General features: G+C 50.0%; 1 protein-coding gene across 1 annotated transcript; it reads right to left on the bottom strand.

The window, feature by feature from the left end:
* Positions 1–12,707: 12,707 nt before the first annotated feature.
* On the bottom strand, positions 12,708–14,729 carry LOC4332121 (allene oxide synthase 2-like). Its single transcript, NM_001402097.1, has one exon. It carries the CDS (start codon positions 14,465–14,467, stop codon positions 13,031–13,033), a length of 1,437 nt encoding a protein of 478 aa, NP_001389026.1. The 5' UTR covers positions 14,468–14,729; the 3' UTR covers positions 12,708–13,030.
* Between the last annotated feature and the right edge of the window lie 3,091 nt (positions 14,730–17,820).

The raw sequence follows: 17,820 nt of genomic DNA, 5'->3' as shown, positions 1-17,820 counted from the left end.
CTCTCCCCTCGTTCCATCTCCTCCCCTTAGTTTTCGGTAGTAGCATGTGTAGTCTTCCCGTAGCTAGCTGGCGCCGCCCCGACCGTTGCCGCCGCTCGCTGTGTGCTCGCCGCCGTCGCCGCCCGTGCTCCGTAGCGCCCGCTCGTCGCCGGCCTCGCTCGGCGTAGCTCCGCCCAATCCGACACTAGCAACGGATTCCCGTAGCCGCGTAGATGCTCTCACCGCCGGGAATCGGCCCCTCGTGACCTCATCGCCGTTTCCCCCTTCCCTCCCCGCTGGTTGCCGCCGCCGCAATCCGCCGCCGTCGAGCTCCCTCCGGCGAATCCGAGCCGTTGGCTCGTCTCCCCTCGTCCTGTGCAACATCCCGGTGTGCTCGCCTTCGCCTGTATCGCCATGATTCGCTCCGCCGCTCGCCGCCGTCGTCCGCAGTCCGTTCCGGCCGGCGTCGTCATCTACCTCCCGCCGGCCCGCGTGGCAGCCACGTAGGCACCACGTCGGCGCCACCTCGGCCGCGACCGGGTCAAGTAGACCCCGGTCCGCCGCTTCCCTCCGCCCCCTCGCGCGCGCGGTCCACCGCGAGCCGTGAGGCTGCGCGTGGCCCGCCGCACCGCGTCCTCCGCGAACCGCGCGCATGCGCCGCGCCTCCCTCCCCAAACCCTAGCACGCCCCGCGTGCACCTCGCTCACGGTGAGCCAAGTCGCCGACAAGTGGGTCCCACCCGGGCCCACGTGGGATGGACCCGGCCCACCGGCTCTCTCTCTCCCCTCCCCGCCCACGCGCGCGCCTTGGGCTGCCTTCTTGGGCCAGCCGGCCCATTAAGCTCGGCCGAGCCGCCCCATTCTCTCGGGCCGCGCCCTAGCCGCCCGAGGGAAGTCTAATTTCCCTCCCTCCTTCTTTTCTTTTCTTTTCTTTTTCAAAAAGGATTTAAATAAATCCTTTTCCTTTAGACCAAAAATCCAATAATCTTAGAAATTCAATATCTTCCCAACCGTAAGTCCGTTTGACTCCGTTCAACTTCTAAAATTCCTCAAATCTCGAGATCTATCTAATGGCACGCTTAGAGGTCAATAATAGGGCTTTATTTTCGCCGTTTGCTGAGTTGTCCCGTTTCGCGTGTAGTTTCGGAGCCCGAAGACCCGCAGTGCGAGGATTTCGAGGATCAAGCTCAAGATCTCGAGCGAGGCAAGCCACCTTTGAACATCTTGAGCCTATATTTGAACTTAATTATGTTGCTTGAAAAATATTATGCATTGATAGGATCGCACTTAATCTGCTTGTCCCGTCTGCAAGGCAGATTGGCGGACCTACCTAATTTGTTGCATTTGACCCCCCCATTGTAATTGTTATACCATGTTCCCTTGCACCCCCTAGTTGCGCCTCGGTAATCGTGCACTCTGCACGGGTAACAACGGTCGCCTTCAAACTTAAAATCTGAGAAACATCTTGGGTAAAACTTGGGTTTTACAAAAGACTTGGAAAACCCGACACCTGGGTCGGTGCTTGCGAACTAAATGAATTTCCAAAATCGCTGACCGGGGAACGTACCGGGTGTACGGTTTCCCGCTCTTGCACTTAAGGACCGTTTCCTTGGAATTTCATCCGAACATAAGACAAGTACGACCACATGGGTGGAATGGGACACCCCTGGCTGAGTAACTAGCTTATCGGGGGAGCCATGATGCTAAGAGACATGTGGATTCGCCGGGGTGGTGTCGGGGAGGACCCCTGGGCTTCCTGGCACAGTATGGTCTGGGACCTAATCTGGTGTTGGTCTGGGACCCCTCTCGTTGGCATATGGTGAACCTGTGTCGGCTTTCGAAATGCCTTGTCATGAAAGCCTTAAGGTCTCTAGTCGTGGCCATTCTGCACGGACTGGATGATCCGGGTTAGTAATGTCGTGTGGGTAAAGTGTACCCCCCTCTGCAGAGGTTATTAAAACTGTTTGAACAGCCGTGCCCACGGTCATGGGCGGATGTGAGGTGATTCCTAGCGTAGTTTTGTTTGACTACTGCCTTGTGAAATTTGCTGTTGTGGAATGGGTTTGATGTTTGAAAAATCTGCGGCTGATGGGATCAGCCAGGCCCGGGTGGCCGTTTGAAAGCTGTTGGCCGGGTGCCAATCTTGATCAATTCAAAAGACTGATACATTGCACATACTCCGACCGGACGAGACGCACTGTCTCATCCGTGTCGTTTGAGAAGCACTCACTTAGTTGTTTCAGAAAAGAGTTCAAATAAAATCAATTGCAAAAAAATAACAGCCTTTCTTTGAAGCCTGCATTAAACACTTATTTTCCATGGCTTTCTGAGTACTCCCGTACTCACCCTTGCTTTATATAAATAATTCCCCCCCAGTTGCTGAAGAAGATGAAGCGGATCCCGCTGACGAGAAGTTCTTCCAGGAGCAAGCCGGCTACGATGAGTTTTAGGGTTTCGGCCTAGTTCCCAAGTCGCGCCTGTGATGTTTGGTCCAAGTCTTGGCTTCCGCTTCCCTTTTGTAATGCAGTTGTGAGCTCGGGATCTGTCCACAGCCCAACATGACTGTACTCCTACTCTATAATAAAGAGACCTCTGTTGCTGTGATATTCTGTCTTCCTGTGATACCAGCACTGTTTTCCTGGGACTGGTATCGATTAACAGGTTAATTTGGAGCGTCACGGGCTAGTTCCGCTCGGGACTAGTTCGGGGCGTGACAACGGCCAAACTGTCAGGCCGAGTCGGCACAGGCCCGACACCAGTCGTGCCGTGCCGTGCTTGGGCTAGGATGGCTGTGCCGTGGGCCAGGCCGTCGGGCCTCAGGCCTTATGGCCATCTATACTATATCCTTTGATGGTTTAGGAAGCGGTTTCTACTAACATAGCAGGTTGACTTCGTTCAAGTGTGTTGATGTGGCAGTCCAGATCATATAAGAAATTAAAAATAGAAGTAGGTCCGACGTGTAATTGATAGGGGTTAAAATAAAAAAAAATGTTGAGGCCCACTTATCATCGCCATGGCCACCATCCTGGACAACCGACGAAGAATTTCAGTGGGAAGTTGGGTTGAGGAGAAGGTGGAGATAGGCGACGGCGATGGGGAGCCACTCATGGGGAGGGAAGCTGGGTGGGAGGCACTGGCTCTGACTCACCTCGATCTCACATTGCCAGCAACAAAGGTGGCATCATCGGTGAGCGGTCATTGAGCAAGGCAATGGGGCGGAGAAGAGGAGGGGTTGCTGCCATCGTGGAGTGAGTCCCAGAAAACCGGGGTGGGGAGGAGCGAGATATCGGCGGTCGACATACCGTCCGCCATCACCCGCCACTGCTGAAGCCGGGCCAAGAAGTGGATCCAACTAGGCGGAGTGTCTCGGCTGTGATGGCGCTGTATACATGGTGACGATGGCGGAGACCTCGGGGGTAGGTAGCGAGCTTGGCCAACTATGTGACGTTGAGGGGGAGCTCGTCCAAATCGAAGCATACGGAATCAAAGATCGGAAACCACCAGGGCTGCCGGGTTGGCGGAGGACATGGAAGCGTTAAGGAAGGCTGCGGCAGCGTGGTTAGCCGTACGAGGCGGTGGCGCCAGGCCACCACGGTCGGGTCGTGATAGATCTTGTATGCCCCGAATGTCTCTGTTGTCCCACCCGCCATGAGGAGGATCTAGTGCTAGCCGCTGCTGTCACTTAGCACACTTGGACCAAGTTAATCCGCCGCATTGATAGAAATAGCTTCCTAAACTATCGAAGGAGTCAATTTGTACTTTTTTTGAAGTCTGTGAAGGAGTTGTACCCGGTTTTATAGTTGAGAGATGTGGCTCTACTGAGGACAAGAAATGAGGGAAGCAATATACTTATATATTCCAATGAAAAAAGGCCACTGCACGGGCACAGAGCACTGGGAGTGACAGGGCGAGCAACCCAGCTACAGTCCATGCAGGACTGGGCCGAGAGCTTAGCCTGTCTCCGTCTCCGTGGATTAAATGATTTATTCGTGTGGACGATGAAGGTAGCCGAGCCGCATATAGTTAGCGGAAGAACCGAAGAAATCACCAAAAAATTCCATGGGGTGTGAGCAAGCCGTTCTGGTTGATTGATCGGAAAAATTCCCGGGTTCGTTACCGTGCAAACGTGCAGTCCTGAAAGTCGTGCATACAACCGCGCACCCAATTGACTCGGACTTATCATTTCTGCACGTTACCTTTTTTTTCTCCCTAGTTAAGGGTTGAACTTTTTTTTCCCTATATACGTTTCTTTTGTGCCTTTGTTTTTTTTTTCCATTTCTTTTTATTCTGTATAGATAGCCAAATCACCGACAACACCTATATAGAACCTTAGAGAAGGATAACACTGAACCGGTCGCTGCTATACCAACAAAGAAACTACATCCGAACCACCCAAAACCAAACTCTAACCATCAAGCACCGCACTCAACTTCATCTACGCCTGATGGATTGGAAGGAAAAAGGTGAGAGAAAAGAATGTAACCGCTCTCCTCCATAAGGCCTGCCAACATGGCTAGCTTGTATTAGATAGGACTACACCGCAAAAGGACAAACATATAGAGAGAGCGCCCACAAGTTGTATGAGAGAAGTTTTGGCGCGGGGGAGGGGGGCTCCTGGACGAAGTCTTCAGGGAGAAAAGCAGCGATGAGCACAAACACCGCCATCCGTTGTGGTCTCGAGAAAAACCAAGATGAGGTTTTCACCTGGCAGCCCCACCAAAGAAAGAGGGAGACAACACCCCAAGAGGGAAATGACGCCCAAAGCACCGTCATTGTTGGCCCGACAAGGTTGAGCTACGTTTTTACACCTACTGCACACCCCTAATATAATCGATAAAAAAATAATCTACCTCACTTTATTCTCCGAAATTTTGACAAAATGACTCTTTTAGAAAACTTATTTGAAGATTGAACCGTACCAAAAAAACTAATTGTAGAAATGAGCCTTTGTGCCAACCCCGATGGCGCTGAGCTATAACATCTCAACGCCACTAATATTGGCGCTGAGATTCTATCTGAGGCGGCGAAGAAGTGCCAAATTGTCGTAGCTCAGCGCCGAATTTATTCTTCTAGGTTTAGGAGTAGATTAATCTAATTCCTTTACTGATTTGATTGAAAAATTGGTCGGTCGTTATCACGAAAGTGCATAGTTTTTTTTTATTTCGTTTCAAAAAAATAGTTATCTTTTTATTAATTTGTTCTTGACTAAGGGTGCGTTCGTTCCAGTGATATTGGGTGAGAAAACACCTCGTTTTCCGCGTGCACACTTCCTAAACTACTAAACGGTGCGTTTTTTGTAAAAAATTCTATAGGAAAATTACTTTAAAAAAATCATATTAATCAATTTTTGTAATTTAAAATAGTTAATACTCAATTAATTATGCGCTAATGGCCCACCTCGTTTTGTGTATCTTCCCAATCTTCTCAATCCCCTCCTCCTCAAATACATCCTAAATGCGTGCTAGCGATTTTCGACGCCAACATTAACATGCATTGTTTGTCGAAAGTTCGGCTTGCTAGTTGTAACGTCCCGCCTTCCCCCAGGCCGGGTCCACTTACATCTGATAGCTTTCATAGGTCATAGACTGCCCTCACAGACCAACACATGTCTTTTCTGCACACTTTGTCTTCACTCGTGTGCACCCCCCTGGAGTTCTTTGGAGATTGGCTTCCGGAAAAGAAGTTGCAACTTGTTGATATGAGTATTCTATTAATCCTATTAAGCCCTAGGCCGGGATGTTACACCCTCACCCCCTTAAGAGAGATCGACGCCCCCGTCGATCAACCCTAGGCCAGGAACGTCCTCTCTTGGCCACGTCCATGTGTCCAGTGCCAGCGCATGTGCCATGCTGTGTAACCACTCCCGGTCTACACCAGCCATGCGCACCATGCCTGCGCAACTGCGACACACGCGCCTGTGAAACCGCGAGAGTCGGCTCTGATACCATTTTGTAACGTCCCGCCTTCCCCCAGGCCGGGTCCACTTACATCTGATAGCTTTCATAGGTCATAGACTGCCCTCACAGACCAACACATGTCTTTTCTGCACACTTTGTCCTCACTCGTGTGCACCCGGGAAGAATTTCCCGGTCGGTCACCCATCCCAAATTGCTCCAGGCCAAGCACGCTTAACCCTGGAGTTCCGTCGTGGCGCCTAGCGGGAAAATTATCTCTTAAAAACCCTAATTGCGAAATTTGTTTCTTTGCTTGTTGTCTAGTGTCCGTGCCATCTCAGATCTCAAATCCCCGATCTATCGTCGAGTTCAATCCCGAATCCAAACCCTTTCCAAATCAATTCCTCCGTAAAAGTCTATTTTGCCTCTCCCAGGGTCGATGGGCCGAATTTCTCTCGGCCTATCTTCTCCTCTCCCCCGGCCCTCTCCTCTCCCCCGGCGCGCTCCCGCTCTCCCTCTCTCTCTCTCTCTCTCGCCCCCTCCCCTCCCCCGGCGCGCTCCCTCTCCCCCTCTCCCTCCGCTCCGCTCCGCCCCGCCCGCGCGCCGCGCGCGCGTGTGCGCGAGCGCCGCGCCGAGCGCCCCTTCCCCTCGCTCTCCTTCTCCTCTCCCTGGCGAGCTCCCCGCTCGCGAAGACGGCCCCCGCGCGCCGTCATTCGCGCGCGCGCCCGCGTGGTTCCCCGCCCGAGCCGCGTCGTCTGCGCCGTCCGCGTCGCCCGGCCCCGCTGCTCTGCCGCGCCTGCAGCCGCTCGGCCCCGCGAGCCAGCACGCGTGCCCAGCCGCGCCGCCCGTTGTTTCCCGCGCGCGCGTGCCAAGTGGCCAACCGCCTAGTCGCCGCCGCCGTCACCCTCTGCCGCGCCAGCCCGCGCCTGTCGCCCGTGACGTCGCACCGCTCCAAACCGCCCCACCGTCATTGCCGTCGTCATCGCCTCGGCCCCGCCACTCCCGCGCTAGCCTCCAAGGGACGGAGGCAGAGCCTCCCTCCTCCCTCTGCCGCGACGCCCCCGCTCCCTCCTTCTTTTCCCGAAGAGGCAAGGGGACAAGCCCCCTTTTCTCTCCCTCTTTTCCCCTTTTTCCCTCCCGCCGGCGTCATCCTCCTCCCTTCTCCCTGTCGCCGCTTTGGCCGCGACCGCCGAGCGCTAGCCCTCTCCTTTGACCGCCCTAAGTCGGTTCCCAAACCAACATTGCCATCCTATAAACCCGAGCTCCCCCCCTTTTTCCTTTCCTCTCCCATTCACCTCCGCGCCATTGCCGCCCCTCTGTTTCGCCGTCGCCGTTCGTCGTTGCGCGTGTCGGAGGAGCCGGCACGAGCAAGGACGCGGAAGGGGACTTCGGCCGCGCCCTCTCCTTCCTCCTCCCCGGCCCGAGGCCGGAGAGATTACTCCCGCGCCGTCGGCCTCTCGTCACAGCGCCCCTCCTCACCTCGGTGATGCCTCCCTCCGTTCTTCCTCTTCGCTCCATCTCCTCCCCTTAGTTTTCGGTGGTAGCACGAGTAGCCTCCCCGTAGCTAGCCGGCGCCGCCCCGACCGTTGCCATCGCTCGCTGTGTGCTCGCCGCCGTCGCCGCTCGAGCTTCGTAGCACCCGCTCGTCGCCAGCCTCGCTCGGCGTAGCTCCGCCCAATCCGACGCTACCATCGGATTCCCGTGGCCGCGTAGATGCTCTCACCGCCGGGAATCGGCCCCTCGTGACCTCGTCGCCGTTTTCCCCTTTTCCCACCGCCGGTTGCCGCCGCCGCGATTTGCCGCCGTCAAGCTTCCTCCGGCGAATCCGAGCCGTTGGCTCGTCTCCCCTCGTCTCGTGCAACCACCCGGTGTGCTCGTTTTCGCCGGTATCGCCATGGTTCGCTCCGCCGCTCGCCGCTGTTGTCCGCCGTCCGTTCCGGCCGGCGTCGTCGTCTACCTCTCGCCAGCCCACGTGGCAGCCACGTAGGCGCCACGTCGGCGCCAGCTCAGCCGAGGTTGGGACGGGCCGACCCCGGTCAGCCCCTCCCGTGCGCGCGTTCCACCGCGAGCCGTGAGGCTGCGCGTGGGCCCGCCGCATCCGTTCCTCCGCAGACCATGCGCGTGCACCGCGTCCCTCCCCCGCCCGCGCGCGTGCGCCGCGTACTCCCTCCGCACGGTGAGCCGAGCCGCTGACAAGCGGGTCCCACCCGGGACCGCGCGCGGTGAGCCCGGTCCACCGGCTCTCTCTCCTCCCTCCCACGCGCGCGACCGTCTTGGGCTGGCCGGCCCATTTAGCTCGGCCGGACCGCCCCAATTCTCTTGGGCCGCGCCCTAGCCGCCCGAGAAAAGTCTATTTTCCCTCCCTCTTTTCTTTTCTTTTCCAAAAAGGATTTAATTAAATCCTTTTCCTTTAGACCAAAAATCCAATAATCTTAGAAATTCAATACCTTCCCAACCATAAATCCGTTTGACTCCGTTCAACTTCCAAAATTTCTCAAATCTCGAGATCTATCTAATGGCACGCTTTGAGGTCATTATTAGGGCTTCATTTTCGCCGTTTGTTGAGTTGTCCCGTTTCGCGTGTAGTTCCGGAGCCCGAAGACCCGCAGTGCGAGGATTTCGAGGATCAAGCTCCAGACCTTTAGCAAGGCAAGCCACCTTTGAACATCTTGAGCCTATACTTGAAATTTAATTATGTTGCTTGCAAAATATTATGCATTAATAGGATCGCACTTAATATGTTGTCCCGTCTGCAAGGCAGATTGGCGGACCTACCTAACTTGTTGCATTTGATCCTTCCATTGTTAATTGCTATACCATGTCCCCTTGTAACCATCCAGTTGCGCCTCGATATTCGTGCACTCTGTGCGAGTATCGACGGTCGCCTTCAAACTTAAAATCTGAGTAACAACTTGGGTAAAACTGGAGTTTTACAAAAGACTTGGAAAACCCGACACCTGGGTCGGCGCTTGCGAACTAAATGAATTTCCAAAACCGCGGACCGGGGAACGTACCGGGTGTATGGTTTTTCCCGCTCTCGCACTTAAGGACCGATTCCTTGGAATTTCATCCAAACATAAGACAAGTACGACCACATGGGTGGAATGGGACACCCCTGGCTGAGTAACTAGCTTATCAGGGGAGCCTTGATGTCGAGAGACATGTGGATTCACCGGGGTGGTGTCGGGGAGGACCCCTGGGCTTCCTGGCACAGTATGGTCTGGGACCTAACCTGTTGTTGGTCTGGGACCCCTCTCGTCGGCATATGGTAAACCTGTGTCGGCTTTCGAAATGCCTTGTCATGAAAGCTTGGAGGTCTCCCGACGTGGCTGATCCCCACGGGCTGGGTGATCCGGGTTAGTAATGTCGTGTGGGTAAAGTGTACCCCCTCTGCAGAGGTTAACAAACTGTTCGAACAGTCGTGCCCACGGTCATGGGCGGATGTGAGGTGATTCCTAGCGTAGTTTTATTTGACTACTGCTTGTGAAATTGCTGTTATGGAAAGGGGTTCGCTGTTTGAAAAATCTGCGGCTGATGGGATCAGCTAGGCCCGGGTGGCCGTTTGAAAGTTGTTGGCCCGGGTGTCCGTTTGAAAAGCTGTTGGCCGGGTGCCAACCTTGTTTTAAATTTTAAAGACTGATACATTGCACATACTCCGACCGGACGAGACGCACCGTCTCAGCCGTGTCGTTTGAGAAGCACTCACTTAGTTGTTTTTAGAAAAGTGTTCAACTAAAATCAATTGCAAAAACAACAGCCTTTCCTTGAAGCCTGCATTAAACATCTATTTTCCCTTGGCTTGCTGAGTACTCCCGTACTCACCCTTGCTCTATATAAATAAATCCCCCCCAGTTGCTGAAGAAGATGAAGCGGATCCTGCTGATGAGGAGTTCTTTCAGGAGCAAGCCGGCTACGATGAGTTTTAGGGTTTCGGCCTAGTTCCCAAGTCGCGCCTGTGTTGTTTGGTCCAAGTCCTGCTTCCGTTTCCCTTTTGTAATGCAGTTGTGAGCTCGGGATCTGTCCGTAGCCCAACATGACTGTATCCGTACTCTATAATAAAGAGACCGTTGTTGCTGTGATATTCTGTCTCCCTGTGATACCAGCACTGTTTCCTGGGACTGGTATCGATCAACAGGTTAATTTGGAGCGTCACGGGCTAGTTCCGGTCGGTACTAGTTCGGGGCGTGACACCAGTTAACAAAGATGCGTGATGAGTTTGAATTGAACTGTTCAAACACACATCTGAGCTACTATGTATAGTATGGAGGGTGCATTAGTGGGGACGCGGTGAGAATGTTTTCAAATTAGAACGCCTTTGCATATACAATACGTTATGTTTCGAAATGGACAAAATAGAAGATAGTACGAATTAAATTACCATGCTATCGTAGTAAATCTGCTCACTTCAACCCTCCTTTTCTGCATGCGATTAGTTTAGTTGACATTTCTGGTCACTGGTCAGCCGGGAAAAGTCCGATCCGGGTGAGAGGTGAGAGATACCGTTCAGTCCTGGACGTACTACCGATCTAAGCTTGTACTAAAGTTGAAACCATATCAGTCACTACTGGCGTACCTGCACGTATCTTACGCCGGACAGGCGCGGCGTCACGCTTCGGTGGTTGGTGATGATGACTTGGTGACGTACTCGCCGGCTGCCAGAGCGGCGGCGCGCGGCGGCAACGTTTCTACTGTAGATTATTATATAGATGACTGACTTCACGCACGTCGGATGATTAAGTTCCATATATATGCATGGCAGAAAATTCTAGATGAGGACTGAAGAACAGCTGGTCTATATACGTATAGCTATATATGCTGTCTTTGTGGAGTACTGAATTAACCAACCATTAATTAATTCAACTGGAAGATACAGAAGCCCAATATACCGAAGCCTCACGACTACTTAACAAAAATAAAATTAAAGAATCAGAGCCTTTGATTTCACGTGACAAATGTAGTACTCCTCCAATAAAATAAGATATTTCTGGTTTTTATCATAAGTCAAATTTCTTAAATTGAATAAAGTTTATAAAATAGTAATATGTACAATATATATCAAATTAGGAAGGGACTAGGTGTCGGGCGCCTGATCCGGGTGTAAAAAAATCAGGCGCCCACGTCAGCTGACGTCAGCATGCATGCATGCAAAACCACTTTAAACTGTTTTTTCTTTTAAATTATTTATCCAAATCATGATTCGATTGTACCATTAAATTTGTTGCAATTAAATCGTTAAAATTAGACCACACATGGATATATTCTGATGAAAAAAAATTAGCTTATTATTGAACTATTTTTAAATGTTGCACGCTGTTGTACCAAGTGTATTGGAATTTTTTCACTAAGTAGATCGAAAATGTTTCAATCGTTTAAGATCGGGTGTCACCTTATATAAAAACAATGTTTCAGCAAATAGCGAAATAATGTTTCAATTCACTGCAACATTTAATCCATACATAGTGAAACATCACGAATACACTAGGTGAAACATTTTTGGTAGAAAAAAAATAAAACGAATTTCCTTAATAGAGGGTTTCCATAATATGTGGGTGATTTTGTTGCAAAAGAATGTTTCAATTCACTGCAACATTGAATCTATACATAGTGAAACATTGTGAGTACATTATGTCAGTGTTACGGATAAGGTATACCCTCTATCCTTGGATATACGTTGTATACTGATATGGTATACCCGCGCGTATACGGATAGTTCCTGTACACGTTAAGGAAATCTATCACGTGATAGAAACAGAATCCACATATGGGAGGAGTCCTACTCGGACGAGACTGGGTCGTTACCATATCGTGAGGGGTCCGATATCTCCGAGTCCTACTTGGAGATCAACTGACCCGCGGTATAAAAGGGACCCCCTGGGCAGGACATAAGGCATCGAATCTCACCGCCAATACATCCATCACAGCTACGAAGTCGGAGCCTACAGGAGCCAAGTCGCTGGGAGATCTAGTTGAACCAACTCGACTACGGTCTCGTCGGTACCATCGAGTTCTGCTATTCCCTTTGTAATCTGTGGTTTCCATCATATAATCCCATATCAACTGGATTAGGGCTATTACCTACCAAGAGGCCTGAACCAGTATAATCCTTGTCTTTTGTTTGCTTGATATCGTACTACGTAGATCCTCGTACTAACGGACCACAATACCCTCTATATCCGGTCTACAGGTATCCCCCGTCGACATATTAGGTGAAACATTTTTGGTGGAATAAAAATTGAAACGAATTCCCTTAATATACGGGTGATTTGTTACAATGGCGCGCATAGTGGGGACAAGTGATGGGAGCGGCGTGCGACATGTGGCGGGCCTGGCATGCACGTGCCCGGGGGGAGGGTCGATTTTGAGCATTATCGAATTAGTTTCGTTATATTCAGTATAGATCATATTTTTATACCATATTTATTCTGTTTTAAAAATGTTGTTTTATTTTTAAAAAAACTTGGACAAACATAAATAAATCTGAGTTAGGGAAAATTCAAAACAACTTACAATATACTACCTCTGTTTTTTTATTTATGATGCCGTTGACTTGTTATAATGTTTACCATTCGTCTTATTTAAAAATTAATATAAATATGTAAAAGCATAAGTTAAAATTACATATAGCTTCTTTTGATGATAAAATAAGTCACAATAAAATAAAAAAGTATTTATATTTTTTTAATTAAGACAAATGATTTAACATCGCTGTCAAAAATCAACATCGTCATATATTTAAAAACACAGAGGGAGTAATAATATTGGAACAACAGGTAAAGATTACTTGTTTTATTCTAAGAGATATGAAGTGCTATGTACGTGGGGGAAGGACGACGACAAAGAAGAAAAAAAAATGCATGATTGAATAATTAAAGAAAGTGGATCTTCACAAATTAGACATGACTAGGGCAGATTGATCCGATACATATTAGAGGTGTTTAAAGACACTGTCAGCCCTGTAAAATACACAATCGTAATTCAACAGCAAACAATAACAACAAAATTACAAATATGGAATCGAACAAATAAACAGAATACATACACTTATTAGTAGTGTTTAGCCATGCAAGAATTCAGGTACGAGTATTTCTTATTGCATATGCGTAGGACGGAGCTGGTTGAGTGGATGATCGACGACCCACGCCTGAAGTGATGGCCGGCTTAAGCAGTACGATTGACGGCGGAGGTTGAAGCTTTGGTGACCCCGGTGATGACCACCTTTTTGCCGGCCTCGGCGGTGAAGGTGTCGTACCGGAGGAAGAGCTCGACGAGCAACAGCCTTCCGACGAGCACCACCAGGTTCTTGCCGGGGCACTGCTTGTTGTCAACGCTAGGGTTCTCCGTCTCTCGCCCATTCGACCAGTACACGTATTGCAGCAGCTTCCTCCCCTCCTCGCCGACGAACCGGTCGCCGACGAACTCCCTCGCCGTGGCGCCGAACACCCGCGGGTCCCTGGTGGCGCACGGCTGGTAGCCGAACAGCATCTCCCCCTTCTTGATCGCGAACGACGCGTCGTGGCTCTCGATCTCCAGGTCGGCCTTGGCGCGCCCGTACTGGAACCTGACCGGCGGGTCCAGCCGCAGCGCCTCCCACACCACCGACCTGGTCAGCTCCATCTTCTCCAGAGCGGCCAGCGTCACGTTGCCGCCGGCGTCGGCCACCGCGCTCCGTATCTCCGCGGCGAGCCTCTCGTGGAGCTTCTCGCCGGCCTGCGCGACGCGCGACAGGATCTGCGGGAGCAGCAGCTTGAAGCCGCCGTAGCTGTTGAACACCGTCGCGAACAGCAGGTTGTGGCAGGCCTCCTCCCGCGACAGGCCAAGGCCCTCGGCGGCGTCGAGCGCCTGCGACGCCGCGGCGGCGAAGTACGCGTACAGCGCCTTGTAGTCGGAGCTGATGAGGAAGGGTGGCAGCGGCAGCGTGTGGAGGAGCGGATCCTCGATGATCATGGGCAGGCCGAGCGTGGTGAGCGGGGCGAGCTGCCATAGGAGCCACAGGGCGGCCTTGGTCGGCCCGCCGGTGCCGAGGGAGCTCGACGCGGAGGGACGCACGCCGAAGTACGCCTCGCCGATGAACTCGAAGGAGGTGGCATCGTTGAGGGCGGTGAAGTCGGACTTGCCGCCGCCGCTCGCGAGCTGCGACTCGACGGTGTCGAGGAGCGCGCCGAAGTTGGAGCGGAAGACCGGGACGAAGGCGTCCTTGCGAGAGACCAGGAGGGAGAGGAGCAGCTGCTTGATCTTGGCGTGGTTGGGCTCGGACGGGTCGAGGTAGGCGCAGACGCGGTAGCCGCCGGTGAGGGAGGTGGACGGCATGAACGTGCCGGTGAACACGTCCCGCTTCTCGACCTTGGCGACGTCGAAGAGGACGGGGAAGCTCTTGGCGTCGAGGAGCGCCACCACGCGGGGGTCGCGCGCCATGAATGGGCCAGGCGGGACGTTGATGCGGACGACGGTGGAGCCGTACCTCTCGGCGCGCGACTCGAAGTACTTGTCCTGCCCCTGCAAGTAGTAGAAATCGAGGCGGTCGCGCACCGCCGAGACGAACGGCACGCCGTAGCTACCGGGCACGGGCCGTCGTGGCAGTGGCACGCCTAGCTCCATGGCGCCTAGCTAACTCTCTTCTAGCTAGCTAATCGCGATAAGCTAGCTTTGTTTGGAACTAACTTCGTTAGCTAGCTTTGCTCCGAGTTGTTGTTCTTTGGATCGATCACCGTTCACGATGAACTCCCGAAACTTTGGACGCCTAACTACTCGGCGGCGGGGGTAGAAATAGCCCGTGCGCGCGCGTTGGAGAGAAATAACGAGGAACCGTTTTTCGTCGGCGCTTGTTCGGCGTTCTTTCTTGGAGAAAGAAATTGGACGTACGTCGACTAAGAGCACGTACAATTGAAAAAAATTAGCTGGAGCCTGGTGATAGTGTGTCCACGATGGCAAAAGTGATGAGGTGGCAGAGAAATGAGAGGGGAGACTGAATAGTCACCCACGACACACTCTCTCTAAGAGCAGGTACAATAGCAGGCTAATAGCCTGTAAACATATTTTAATGAGATAAAAGATGAGAGAGAAGAGCAGCAGGCTATAGATCTGTAACCAGCTGCAGCGCGGACTCTAAGACATAATATATGTATGACAGATGAGACCATATATTAATAGTATAGTAAGCAATTATTTTATTGGCTATTGATGAATTGGAGCTAGCAGTGGCCACTATTAAACTTGCTCTAAAACGTGAGAAGCAGCACCAGGGCAGCTGCTATTTGCCAACGTGATTGTGGGGTCCACATGAGGCGATTCGAGACCCAAAAGACCGCAGGACGGAGCGCTGAGACGAAAGCTAGCAGAGCTCGTTGCTGCTGATGGGAGCTGCGTCACTCGCGAAGACGGCCGGCCGGACGGCGGCCGAGATGGTGGCGTGTTTAAGCAGTGTTGTTGCCACCTCATCTGGGATGGGGAGCTGGAGCAGGAGAGGAGAACGTGTGGAATGATTGCTGTCTAGCTGAAATTATTTGGTGCATCCGTCCATGTAACTAAACAGTAAATAAGCACGCGTGTGCTGCTTGCATGGTTTTACCTAGTCTTTTTTCGCTTTACCTCCACACGTTCGCACGGCAAGTGGACAACATCGTCGTCCAAGGTACATGCGCGCGGGTGACTTGGTCGAAGGCTAGAATTCGAAGATTGTATTCCCTCGTTGTTTCCCTAGTATATCCAAATCCAAAGTTATTGTCGAGACGTCTAAAGCATGGATCCAACGTGTACTGACAGTTCCATCTGTCAACAGTTCATGTGTCAATCACTATGTAACAGTACTCCCTTCGGGTTGTTTGTTTGGAGGGGCTAATCATAAGTCCCTTCACTTTAGTCTATTTTAGCCCCTAAAATACTAAACAGGAGGGACTAAAAGAGGCTAAAATTACCTAGGTCCATAAATCTCTAGGGGAGGTGCTAATTTAGACTAAAGGCCTATAGCGCACCTACTATTGAATGGATGAAGCATGTAGGTGTTGGATGAAGTGCTAAAAGATAGGTCATTTAATGAGGTTTTAGTCCCTTTTAGTCCCTCCAAACAAACAGGGTATGACTAAAGATGACTTATGTTTTAGCCCTAGAACTAATTTTTAGCCCTAAGACTTATGGAAAGAAACATGGCCAAAATAGGGCAACTTCTAAATTCTACTTCCTTTCTTTACGTTGTTTTGAATTTTTTTCTAGTCAATATTTTTTTTAAGTCCAAACAAGTTTATAGAAAAAATTAGAAATATTTTCAACACAAAACAAACATATATATATATATATATATATATAGGACAAATTTACTATATAGGACACTCATATGGGGCACCATGGTATCTAATGTACAAAATCACTCAAATTTTTCAAAATTTTCAAATTGTGAGTATATACCTAGTTATAATAATTCGATTCATATCTATACCTATCAACAAAACAACTCAAATTTAACTTTATTTCACAATCCATGATTACATACCTAACTAATTATATGTATGGATGCTATATACCTAGAATCAAAATCTAACAAAAACAAGTTCAAATTCAGTACAAACATGCTTTGAACTAGTTAGTAAAGTAGTTAATGTTAATACCTAAGTAATTGAAAAAGTTTCATACTCATTTGAATTGGGTATATACTCAATTTCAACAATGGTGCCCGGGCACCATGGAGCACCAAACAAATTTACTATATATATATATATATATATATATATATATATATATATATATATATATATATATATATATATATATATATATATATATATATATATATATATATATATATATATATATATATATATATATATATATATATATATATATATATATATATATATATATATATATATATATATATATATATATATATATATAGGAAGCCTATATTCTACTCCCAGGAGTAGCTACTCCTATTGTAACCATCGGACACCTGTCCAACTCACATCAGGGTTTCGGGCTTCAACTCACTAACGGATTGTGAGAAAAGATCCATTAAACCAGTGATGCAGAAACTTGAATATTCTTTTTTTTTTGAAAATTCGGATCACTGCGCTATGTTCTGCATGGTGAGTCATTTTGAATGTTCTGCATGCATGGTTTGTTACCCGCACGCATGCACGACCGAGCGACCAGGAGAGTAGTTAGTGTGGAGGTTGCTGTATTGATACTCTATTTAAGTTGACGGTGATGGAGGACAGAAAATGAGGACCACAATTATCTTTCGGATTTGTGAGGAAGAAGATTTTGTTCTGCAGGTTTTTGATGGAGCAGAAACTCTCCGGTGGAAAGGGCAGAATGTCGTCGGCGAGGTCTGTTGCGTCGCCTTCCGCGGCGCGAGTAGGCGGAGGCTCGTCGGCGCCTGATGTCGAGCAGCAGAAGTCGGTGGCGGCCGTAGGCGTGTCGTCGCCGGTGAGTAGTAGCAAGCACCATCATATGGCGAAGGCAGAAGATGGAACCATTACAATTAATGGTGACAAGCAGCAGAATCCTGCCGCAGATAGGTACACATTGAAGTTTAGTTTTAGTTTATGTTCTGTTGAAATTTTTTCTCTTGTTTGTTTGTTTGGCTCTAACTGGTTATTGCGTTATTTGGTCATCAGGAATGGTTTTGTGCGTTGCATGGATACTGCTGCTCGGAGTGAAGTGATGAACCACTCTCTCCAGAAATATGTCATTCATTTCGATGGATGTCATCCTCTTCCCATGAGAAATCCTAGGAAGAGATGCGCTTGGTGCTCACTCCGTGATATTCGCGCGGCTTGCGACATGAATTTCAGAAGCAACGAAACAACCCGGGTCAACAGTAATGGTTGCAAACATGTGTCCAATGAAAATATGTAGACAATAGTGTGATGATCAGGAAAATTGTAATAAGGGCTTGCTTTCTGCACGGTCGTAGATTAGTCGTACGAACTGTCTCTAGTTTTGTATGGTATTTT

The sequence above is a fragment of the Oryza sativa genome, chromosome 3 (genome assembly GCF_034140825.1).
Source record: "Oryza sativa Japonica Group chromosome 3, ASM3414082v1".
Classification (NCBI taxonomy): Eukaryota; Viridiplantae; Streptophyta; class Magnoliopsida; order Poales; family Poaceae; genus Oryza; species Oryza sativa.
Note: the sequence above shows the minus strand (reverse complement) of the source record. Positions and strands in the feature narration are given on the sequence as shown.